This window comes from Diceros bicornis, chromosome 7 (assembly GCF_020826845.1).
Source record: "Diceros bicornis minor isolate mBicDic1 chromosome 7, mDicBic1.mat.cur, whole genome shotgun sequence".
In the NCBI taxonomy this organism is placed as follows: domain Eukaryota; kingdom Metazoa; phylum Chordata; class Mammalia; order Perissodactyla; family Rhinocerotidae; genus Diceros; species Diceros bicornis.
In genome coordinates, this window is record NC_080746.1 from 57,015,625 (window position 1) to 57,026,961 (window position 11,337).

Genomic DNA, 11,337 nt, shown 5'->3' on the forward strand with positions numbered 1-11,337 from the left:
AGTTTAATTACACAAACAAGGAAAAAAAAGAGAAAGGCGGGTTTACCCTTTGGGAATCATGTCACCAGAGCACACTGACTGCAGCCATCAGAACGAATAAGGAAAGTCAGATTACGGGTTCTACAACACTTAGTTTGGCCGTCTACTCACTTTAAAGACCAATGAGAAAAACTATTAAGTACTATTAACGTAGGTCTTCACCAAGGCCAGACACATTATGAGGCTATGCTATCCAACATGACAGGTACTAGCTACATGAGGCTACTGAGCACTTGAAATGTAGCCAATGCAAATGAGGAACTGAATTCTTTATTTTATTAACTTAAAGTTTATTTTAAAAACTAATACTTAATTCAGTTATCGGAAAACTGTTTAAGTATGTTTGGAACTACTTGGGTATGTGAATCTACGTTCTCAACTGTAAATTTTATAAAACCTAAATATATATCAAGGCCCCGTGGCTTAGCAGTTAAGTGCACGCGCTCCGCTGCTGGCGGCCCAGGTTCGGATCCCGGGCACGCACCTACGCACCGCTTCTCCGGCCATGCTGAGGCTGTGTCCCACATACAGCAACTGGAAGGATGTGCAACTGTGGCATACAGCTATCTACTGGGGCTTTGGGGGGAAAAAAAATAAATAAAAATTATAAAAAAAAAAAATAAATATACATCAAGTATTTTCAACAAAAATTAGAGTCTGAATTGAGATGTACCATAAGTATAAAATATACACAGGATCTCAAAGACTTAAGAAAAAAGCAATGTAGGGCCGGCCCTGTGGCTTAGTGGTTAAGTGCGTGTGCTCCGCTGCTGACGGCCCAGGTTCGGATGCCAGGCGTGCAATGACACATTGCTTCTCCGGCCATGCTGAGGCTGTGTCCCACACACAGCAACTAGAAGGATGTGCAGCTATGACATACAACTATCTACTGGGGCTCTGGTGGAAAAAAATAAATAAATAAAATAAAATTAAGAAAAAAGCAATGTAAAATATCTCATTAATATTTTAAAAATATTAATTACAGGTTGAAATAATATTTTAGATATATTGGGTTAAATAAAATATATTATTAAAATTAATTTCTTTGCTTTCTTTTTACCTTTTTATGTGGCTACTAGAAAATTTAAAATTACATATGTGTGGGCCGGCCCCATGACTTAGCAGTTAAGTTCGCGCACTCCGCTACTGGCGGCCTGGGTTCGGATCCTGGGCACGCACCAACGCACTGCTTCTCCCACCATGCTGAGGCCGCGTCCCACATACAGCAACTAGAAGGATATGCAACTATGACATAGAACTATCTACTAGGGCTTTGCAGGGCGGGGAAGAAAAAGGAGGAGGATTGGCAATAGATGTTAGCTCAGAGGCGGTCTTCCTCAGCAAAAAGAGGAGGATTAGCATGGATGTTAGCTCAGGGCTGATCTTCCTCACAAAACAAATAAAAAAATAAATAAAATTACATGCATGGCTCACATTATTTATTTATTGGACAGCGCAGGTATAAGGGAAATAAGAGGAAGTTTGATTGCATCTAAAAGTATATGTAACTACAGTAAGAGGAAGTTTCCATCTAAAAGTATATGTAACTACAAAAAAAAAATCTCTTGACATTCAAGGCGATAAAAACTATGATTATTGCACAAATGAAATGGAGATGACGATACACAGGTAACAGTATAAATATTTAAAGTAGATATACAGGTACTATCATAGTTTTGGACATGGTGCCAGAAGACATAAAAACTTACCTTGTTTATTTCATTCACAATAAATCCTTCTGAAGCTGTAACCTCTGGGATGCCATCTTGGCCAATTCCTTGACAAGTCAGAGTGCCATACAAAGTTGGTTTCCCTAGGACAAAAGAAGTATGTCTCAAAAAATAATAAGAATTTAACATTTTTCTCCTTGAAGACCCAATTCAGGCATCTGTATAGACAGTAGGAAATTGGCTCATGAAAGAAAAGCAGGTATTCATATTAAAAGTGAGGCGAAGTAGAAAGAGCACTAGCCTAGGCGAACCTAATTTGGGAGAGGATACACTCAAGGGCTAAAAGCAAGGAACAAAGATTTAGAGATATAACATTTGTAGAGAAAACTACTGGAGTGGTCTCAGTATCAGTTTTGCTGGCTATGAAACGGCATTTTTCCAGGATGACAGGTGAAGATCAACACGCATATATGCATTTATCCACAGCATATACACAAAATACATAGCAAAGAGTTAAGCTCCAGTAATCTGGAAAATTTGCTTAAATAGAACACTGCTTTTGCAGTAATATGGGCTAAATAAGATATTATAAAATATAAAAATGTTTTATTCTTCTTCTGCATCTTATATATACACTTCTGTAACAGCCCATAACACGTTTACTTGTCTGACCTCCCCACTAGACTGTGAAGACCCTGAGTGCAGAAACTAACAGGGTGCTACAAATTATTCAGTAAATAACTCCTGAACTAAACTGAAATTCTAGGAGTAAGAGGGAAGTAGAAACCATCATGGATTTACACAGAGTAGGAGGGCTTCCTAGAGAGTGGGACTCGAGTAGGACCTTGAAAGAAGGATAGGACCGTGCTAGGCAGAAGATAAGGAAAGGAAACTCCAAGTCAGGGAGGGGCATGTCAAGAATAAAAGAAAGTCAGAAAGAACAGGGGGAAGGAGGCATCAACTAATATACCAGTTTGGTTTCCACAGTCACGGAAAAGGTAGATAGAAGATATTAATGGAGGACCTCATAAGCTAGGGTAGAAGTTTGGACTAGAGAAGATCTAGTGAAGACGCTTTGGCAGGGAAGTGACATGAAGTGCTAGTTCAGAAAGATGCTACAAAAATAAGAAGGAGGGAACTCTGCTTTTTGTCCCACTCCATGATTCCCTCTTAGCTTCACCAACTGCCCTATGAAGTCTGGCCTCATGGTACATCATTGCAACCTATCTCCTGTCTGCACCCTCAGTGACCTCTCTACATTTGTAAAGTCACTGAAAGATCTTAGTCTTGGTTTTTTGTCTATATAATAGAACTGGGATTAATCCAAATACTCACCTTCTACATTCCTACATGCAGGCTGCTAAGTGCCACTAAAGAAAAGGACACAACTGTGCAGACCGGCACCACTACAATTCCAAACTCTGTTTGGAAACTCTGTGTTTCCAAACTCTGCACAGTTTTGCAGTCCTTTCACCCCTTCTGTTTCCCACAGCAGCCAATTCTCATGACACCCATCTTGCCATCAAAACCTTCTTATTTTATAATAGCTAAAAAGAAGAAACAACTCAAATGCCCATCAACTGATGAATGGATGAAAAAATGTGGTGTACCCATACAATAGACTATTACTTGGCCACAAAAAGGAATGAAGTACTGATAAATGCTACAAAACGGATGCACCTTAAAAATGTTATGCTAAATGAAAGAAGTCAGCTAGACACAAAAGGCCACACATTATATGATTCCATTTATACGAAATGTCCAGAATAGGCAAATCCATACAGACAGAAAGTTTATTAGTGGTTTCTAGGGGCTGGGAGGAGGGAGGAATGGGGAGTGACTGCTAAAGAGTATACAGTTTCTTTTAGGGGTGATGAAAATATTCTGGAATTAGATAGTGGTGACAGATACACAACTCTGTGAATATACTAAAATCCACTGAATTGTATACTTTAAAAAGGTGAACCTTATGGTATGTGAATTATATCTCAATAAAGCTGTTACTTTAAAAAAATTAGAATTCTAATAGTACCTACTTCCTAGGGTTGTGAGAAATAGAAATAATGTATGTAAAGTATCTAGCACATAGATAGCACACATTTTATTTCAGTAAAACTGTTATTTAAAAAAGAAAACAACCCTCTTCCTTAAGAGCTGACACTATTTCCAACACCACAAAGAGAACTGAGGCTATAAGACACTCTCAAATTTTCATGTCCACACCTACGCATTTTTCTACATCTGCACTTACCCTACTTACCCTCACCTTCTTTCATCTTCCTCTTTTAGACTTAATTCAATCTCCTTACCTTTCCTCTAAGACATTGGTTTTTCAGTCAGTCCTCTCTTCTACCTACAACCTATATTTTAATTGCTCTGCAATTAGTTCCCATCTTTAAAAACAAAACTCGTGACCTTCCAGCTACCATCCTTCTTCTTTTTTTTTTTTGTGAGAAAGATTAGCCCGGAGCTAACACCCGATGCCAATCCTCCTCTGTTTTCTGCTGAGGAAGACTGGCCCTGGGCTAACATCTGTGCCCATCTTCCTCTACTTTATACGGGATGCCGCCACAGCATAGCTTGACAAGTGGTGCGCTGGGGCGCGCCGGGATCTGAACCTGCAAACCCCGGGCCGCTGAAGCAGAGTGCATGCACTTAACCACTAGGCCACCAGGGCAGCCCCTTTCCTCTCTTCTTTTATCCAGCACCAATTTGCTCAAAAGAAGACTCTGCTTAAAACTCTATTTCTCATAGAAATAGAATATATTATTATATAAAGACATCAAAGGTATCGAAATGAAAAATAATCAGTAAAACAAAACTTTCTCACAAATTTAGAAGGAAATTTGTGGCTTTTTTAAAATGTCAACACACTAACTGCAAATGAAAGGACAAGAATAACAGGAGTGTCATTCAAAGGAAAAATTGATAAGACTTGGGAACTATCTGTATATGGTAGGGTAAAGTGACTAGGTTTTTCACTCTGATGCCTAGAATGATGGTAACTTAAGAAATGAGAAAATCAAGAAAGATAACCTGTTTGACAACAGAAGTGCTCAGCTTGGTTTTGAATTTGATAAATCAAGATGACAGTAAAAACTTCAAGCAGAAGCGTCTAGCAGACAACTGTTCAATCTCTGCTTGAACTTGAAGAGAGGTCAGGGCTGGAGCTACAGATCTAGGAATCATCAGGAAGGTCACAATTGAAGCCATAGAATTGCTTAGAATGCAATAATATATGGCTAAGAGACTGATTAAGATGCATCAGCACTGTCTCCGTGAACAAATCTGTGGCTTCTAAACGGAAAACCAATCTGAAGGCCTTCCTCTGGAATGGAGAAGTTGGGATGATGTCAGTACAGCATAGACTGGTCAAGAACATTCGAAGTCTATGAGCATTGCACTAGGAGTTTGGGCCAAGAGAAAGTAGGAAGCCCTCTTCTAAGGGTAGTAAATCCTCTCTCTCTAAAAGGCAGGCATATAGATTTATGGACATTACCTGGGGGGTGACAGCTCAGCCAGGCCTCCCCTTCATCCTTCCTATGAAAAGAGACAAAAGCCTAATTAGGCTCTCTCAACGTTGAAGAGGATGCCACTGGTACAAGGGGAGAAAGAAGATCATATAATTTCCAGTTTGGCCATAGTACTTACACATGATCTAGTCTAACAACTCATCCACGCATAGATTATTCTAAGACAAACTTTGTTTATTTGTTGAAGAAATATTTGTGGATTGTTTAATGCATAGAAGCTCAAATAGTTCAAAAGGGAGTTCACTATTCATTTATAGCTGCACAGCTTTGAAAAATCAAATATTTTATATTTAGATATTTATTGAGACTATTGTAAGCCAGGCCCTGTGCTAGGCACTTTGCATATAGCATCATTAATCCTCACAACTTAAGATACCTTTTATTATCCCCATGTTAAAGATAAAAAACTGGAGCTTAAAACACAAAAAACAAAAAACTGGAGCTCAGGGAGAAGTGACTTGCCCAAGGTCACCTAGTTATGAAGCAGGAATTGAAACCTGGGACTAGTATGTAATGTCTATGTTCTACCACCTCACAGATTTTTTACGTTTCAGAATGCACCTCCAATCCTCATCTCATCACCCTAACACTTTTAAGGTATAGTGGAAAGGGCTTAGGCTTTTAATACAGAAAGATGGAGCCTGACAGCAACTCTCTATCGCTTATTAGCGGCATGACCTTGGTCAAGTTACTTCCTCTGATTGTGATTCTGCCTTCTCTCATAGGCACCTAGTGGCCCTCAATAAATGTTAGTGTTCTTCCTTTATTACTTATTACACTTACTATGTTGTAGTAAGTAATGTGTATTTTATTTTGGCCTGCCTAGTAAGGTGCAAGTTTCTTAAATGCAGGAGGCTATGTTTTATTCATCTTCACCATTGTTTCAATTTGAAAAACTCTTATTAGTAATAATAGTTGCCATTCACGGCACTTGCATACTCTTCCTGGTGCCTAGAGTAATGAATTGCACAATATATGATCAATAAATATATTTTAAATGAATCAATGGTTTGCTGTGCCTCCCCAATTAAGCTGTCAGCTTCTTGAGGGCAGGAATCACCTCAAGTTTAGAGTACACATCTGAACTCCATAAAGCGTCTGCCTAGATCAGGGTCTGGAAACGGTAGCATTACATTGTTTCTGAATAGAACTGTCCAATACGACTAATGTAGCACTAGGGGCTGAGGAGGATACAAAGATTCCATCACACACTCAAAGACAACGCGGTGGTGGTGCGTACTGGGATTTCTGCAAACAGCTGCCGACCAATAAATATTTGCTAAATGACTATGACTCCTCAGCCAAGAGTCTTCCCGCCTCTCAGTTTTCCTGTCTTTCTCCAACTCATCGATCCTAGTTCTGACGCTGGGATCACACAGCACATACGTGTTCCCTTGGCCTCACGGCAGCTCTTCTGAGAATAAAAAACAATGACCAAGTGGGTTTGAGACTTCTTTTTCTAGACCCAGTGCTCCCTCAACAACTGATGAGGTAACCCTAACGGATATCCTCGACCAACCAAGATTCTCCTTAACGCAATGGCAACATGCGCTACCCGCCTCCTGCGTCCCGGTTCTCGGCTTGGATTCACCTGAGGGCTTGGGCCCAGTCGCTCTGAATCCTCAAAGGCGCCGCCATCTTCACCCCGCCTCCACTAGCCCGCCCCTTCCGCTCTTTCCCGGAAGTGGGTCCCCCAAAGGGGCTGAGGCGAGGACGGAGGGCGGGATCGACACCGGGAGGCAACCAATGAAAATGCGCAGTGGGCCCTTCCCCTAACCGCCTTCCGGGCGCGTGCTCCTCACAGAGGCTGGTTCCTAGCAGGAGACTCGGAATCTTTCCAACTGCCTGCAAAAGCGCCCCCGCCGTGCAGGAGCGCGCGTTGGGGTCCTCTCGTCCCGCCTGTTCGGTGAGCACCGCGTGCCTCGCCCTTGAGCGGTGTAGCGTAGCGGGCACAACCGGGGTGCGCCTGGCGGCCGCGCGCGCGCATGCGTCCTTTCTTGAAGTCGGGAGAGGAGCCTCAGGTGACTTGGCCGCCTGCATTTTTCTGCTTTCTCTTCGTTTCCAAACCTTAGTCCAGGCCGGCCTCCGCGATCCAGATGTCGACCATCTAGCCTGCTCTGATTTCTGAGCAAGGGTCTTCCTCTTTTTACTCCAGGGGGGACGGAAGCCGGGATGTGGCGGGGAAAGAGTACGGTAGCATTTACTGAATCCTGTTGTAGCCCGTGCACTTTTCATTTATTGTCATATTAATCCTGACAGTAATTCTGCGAGTTAAATATTACCTTAAGGAGGAAGCTAAGAAAGGTTTTATGCTAAGGCATGTACATGGTAAGGGTGGTGCTGGTATTCGAATCTGGATTTCTTGGCTTAGGAACCAAGGCACTCTTTCCACCGTGCTTGCTCTAAGAGGATTGCCTTTAAAGAGCTCACAGTGTATTTAGAAAGAGGAAACATGTACAGTAATAGGGACTATCATTTATTGAACTCTGGACGTGCCAGGCTCCTTACACGCATTATCTCATTTAGTCTTCAACAATCCTGTGAGGTAGCTATTATCTCTATTTTTCAAGACAGATTATGAAGTGATTTGCCCAAGGTCACCCAATGAGTCAGTGACAAAGCTGGGTTTCCAATACAAGCCTGTTTTCAAAGCCCATTTTTCCCCTCCTCCCTTAGGTTATACTTCCTCCAAAGCAAATGAGTTTTGTGTAGGGATATGGAGTGTTTAAATCCTGGTAACTTCTCATTGCCCTCTAAATGCCTTAACAGGGCCGTGCTATGATCAGATACTTTCTCTCGCCAATTTCATTTGTTTTCCTGTTTTCCTGATGCTTGATTCTCCAGTCATACAGAACTTTCAGTTCCTCTCATGTGTCAAATTCTATCTCAAACCCCCACCCTGCTCTTCCATTGACCAGGAATATTCTTCCTCCCCATCTCTGGCTAACCCCTGTTCATTCTTCAAGTCTCGGTTTAGAAATCACTTTCTCCAGGAAGCCTTCCCTGCTTATTTCTGCCTTTGTCTGGTATCCTTCCACTGCATTCCCAATCTTAGCTATCTGTACACACTGTATAGTAAACTGTTTACTTGTCTAGATTGTAAACTCTGAAAGCAGGAACTGTGTCTGTCTTGGTCACTCCTGTATCCTCAACTCTAGCATGATAGGTACTCAGTGGTCATTTGTTGAATGAATCAGAGACACAAGAAAGGCATTAAGGAGTCTTTGCTCCTTTATAGCCTGTTGTGAAATTTGTGCATAGGCTGAGGTCATTTCTCTTCAAACCTTCCTTAAGTTCCTTCTCTATGCTACTTTCTGCTGGGTGTTCTCAAGCAGATGATCTTGAGAAGACACTGTGGCCAAATATACCTCACATTAAGCACTCTCACTTACCTCATAGACTCATCCCTTCCCCTGGCCTCTGCACACTGTATGCTACAGCCACACAACTCTCTCCATTCCTCCCATATGTCAAACCCTACCCATATTTGGATACTCTCCCAAGTGTTAAAGCTTGTTCTTCTCCAGCCATAGAATAAGACCAATAGGAGAAAAGAAGAGAGATTCTTTTGGGGTGGATCAGAGATAGCTTCTCCAGAAAGGTGACAGTTCACCTAATTTAAATTCCATTAGCAGAGGGGCCGGCCCCATGGCTTAGCGGTTAAGTGCGCGCGCTACACTACTGACGGCCAGGGTTCGGATCCTGGGCGCGCACCGACGCACCACTTCTCCGGCCATACTGAGGCTGCGTCCCACATGTAGCAACTAGAAGGATGTGCAACTATGACATACAACTATCTACTGGGACTTTGAGGAAAAAAAATGAGGAGGATTGGCAATAGATGTTAGCTCAGAGGCGGTCTTCCTCAGCAAAAAGAGGAGGATTAGCATGGATGTTAGCTCAGGGCCGATCTTCCTCACAAAAAAAAAAAATTCCATTAGCAGAATCCATTCGAGCTTATTAGTCCTGTGCTAAGCATTCTCATATACTTTAATCTCATTCCATTCAGTTCAAACCATTTTGCAGGCCTGCTCTCTGCCAGGCCTAGTGCTGAGGGCACCAAGGTGAATCAGGCCCAGTATCTGTCCTCAAATAGCTTACAATCTCCAAGGGGAGACATACGCATAAATAGGCTGTAACAGTGCAGTGGTCAGTGTAGGAACCTCATATATAATCATGTCCCTACTCTAACCTTGCCTCCATTGATGTTCTAGAGACTTTCAAAGATGTCAACTCAAGGCCATACCTGGGCCCGACAGGTGAAGAAGGAGGATGAGGAAGAGGACCCTCTGGACCAGCTGATCTCCCGATCTGGCTGTGCTGCTTTCCACTATGCAGTGCAGGAGTGCATGGCCCAGCACCAGGACTGGCGACAGTGCCAGCCACAGGTGCAGGCCTTCAGGGACTGCATGAGTGAACAGCAGGCAAGGCGGCGGGAGGAGCTGCAGAGGAGGAAAGAGCAAGCAAGTGCCCACCGCTGAGACCCCAAACCACCTATCTCCAGAGGATGGCCCTGCAGAAACTAGTACCCAGAGAGATCATGGGGGGAAGAAACCCTTAATGGTGGAAGTGTGGGCCAAGAGGTGTAAAACTAAGGATAGTCTTTGGGATTGGGGTTGAGAGCCAGGCAGCAATGGGTTTGGACATGACTGCCATAAAGAGCTGTCATATTTTCATGATGAGATCCCACACATCATCATCCATCTTGTTTCACCACTATTAAATAGTGACCAATATTTGCCAAGTAAAACAAAGAGTGGAGTTAAGGGATGCTCTCCCACCCTACATCTTGGGTCAGTGTGCCAAGTACTGAGCTGAATACATGGACATTTAATTTTAAAAATAAATTCACAATCTAAAGATAAATTGGTTCCCTAATCAAGTCTTCATTTATTCAGTCATTGGTTCAACAACAACAAGTTTTTCTGATACCTTCCCATGTACCAGGCACTGTTGGAAACTGATATGATGAATAATGTGATCTCTGCCTTCCTGTTGCTTAGTGTAGTTCGAGAGACAGAAATAAAACAACACTGGAATAACAATGATATAAGTGCCTTTATCCTTCATTAGTTCTGGATGTTTCATTCAGTCTACTGGAAGCAAGAAGGCAATTGGGAAAACAAAGATTGAGTGTCTCTCATATGCCAGACTCTGTTGAATTAACAGGTGCAGAGTCGGACCTCAACACGCTCCCAACCCAACATAAAATGTTGGCCTGATGTTTAAAAAGTACATTTAACATAAAATACAGATTTTTAGCTTTTGAAAAATGAAGAAGCTGTCAACATGGGGCTTATATTCCTACTTGACGACAATTTGCTGGAGCTGAAAGATGATGCCTCTTTTAGGTGGTTGTGTTCTCCAGTCCATAACAGTGGCCACCACTTCTCATTTTTCTTCATGGAACTACATTACCCATTTTATTACTTTCTGCCCAGCCCTGTAAGGCATTTGGGAGTGGGAAGGGAGCTGGGAGAGATTCCTGCCACAGAAGCTGGAATCCAAAGGGGCATATACTCTCATCATCATCAGTAACATTTCTTGAGTATCTATATATTAGAACCACAAATCTGAAGTATAGTAGGCCCTAAAACTACTTTGAGTGTTTGTGTTGGTATTTGAGGAGGAAAGAAAGAGAAAAGAGGGGAGAAGATATGAGGAATACCAGTTTCAAGAACAATAAAATCCAATTTCAGCCTTCAAGCAGAAGAGGATGACTGGGTTTATATACAAAGATGAATCTGTGGGGCCATGCATGCTCAGTACTGTGAGTCATCAGAGGGAGCAGTGTGGACTGGAGCTGTCAGCAAGAATCTCAAGGGAGTTAGTTGAGTTGAAGCTTTAAAGATAAAGGAGACATTACTTATTTGTAACAACAGGATTACCATCTGCAACAAATAAAAAGCACCTAAAAATCAGTAGTAAAAAACACATAGCCCAAATGAAAAGTGAACAAAGTTAAAGTATTAGCCGATTCTATTGGCAAAAATTAAAAGTATTTATAATGACTAGTATTGATGGGGATGGAGAGAAACATTGACACTATTGGAGGGATCATAAATTAGTAAAGGTTTTGGAGGGCAATTTGGTGG

The 11,337-nt window shown here is 42.1% G+C and overlaps 2 protein-coding genes across 6 annotated transcripts in view; one reads left to right on the top strand and one right to left on the bottom strand.

The window, feature by feature from the left end:
* The window catches only part of PAAF1 (proteasomal ATPase associated factor 1), a 44,346-nt gene extending 37,437 nt beyond the window's left edge, over nt 1–6,909 (bottom strand). For 2 of the 4 annotated variants that reach the window (XR_009220801.1, XM_058545620.1), the window contains exons 1-3: nt 6,834–6,907; nt 5,209–5,249; nt 1,749–1,852 (exon numbers count right to left, since the gene is read on the bottom strand). Coding sequence is in view for 3 of the 4 variants with exons in the window: in XM_058545620.1 (XP_058401603.1) it covers nt 1,749–1,852; nt 5,209–5,249; nt 6,834–6,880 (192 nt within the window). In the remaining variant the exon portion in view is untranslated. Of the gene's footprint in view, nt 1–1,748; nt 1,853–5,208; nt 5,250–6,833 lie in introns of all 4 variants that reach the window. The other 2 variants (XM_058545619.1, XM_058545621.1) reach the window with 2 other exon arrangements.
* Nucleotides 6,910–7,067: 158 nt separating this feature from the next.
* Nucleotides 7,068–10,120, top strand: LOC131408658 (cytochrome c oxidase assembly factor 4 homolog, mitochondrial). 2 transcript variants are annotated; one of them, XM_058545642.1, is made up of 2 exons: nt 7,068–7,148; nt 9,457–10,120. In XM_058545642.1, the coding sequence occupies exon 2, from the start codon at nt 9,469–9,471 to the stop codon at nt 9,721–9,723; it is 255 nt and encodes an 84-aa protein (XP_058401625.1). In that variant the 5' UTR covers nt 7,068–7,148; nt 9,457–9,468; the 3' UTR covers nt 9,724–10,120. The 2 variants fall into 2 exon arrangements, with proteins under 2 accessions (XP_058401625.1, XP_058401624.1); XM_058545641.1 differs by lacking the exon at nt 7,068–7,148 and adding an exon at nt 7,156–7,263.
* Nucleotides 10,121–11,337: the final 1,217 nt, after the last annotated feature.

Excerpts from the sequence above, each read along its gene's own strand:
- LOC131408658 (XM_058545641.1), top strand. The coding sequence starts at position 7,228 with ATGCGTCCTTTCTTGAAGTCGGGAGAGGAGCCTCAG. Across the intron at positions 7,264-9,456 it reads AGTCGGGAGAGGAGCCTCAG|AGACTTTCAAAGATGTCAAC; the intron begins GTGACTTGGCCG and ends TTGATGTTCTAG.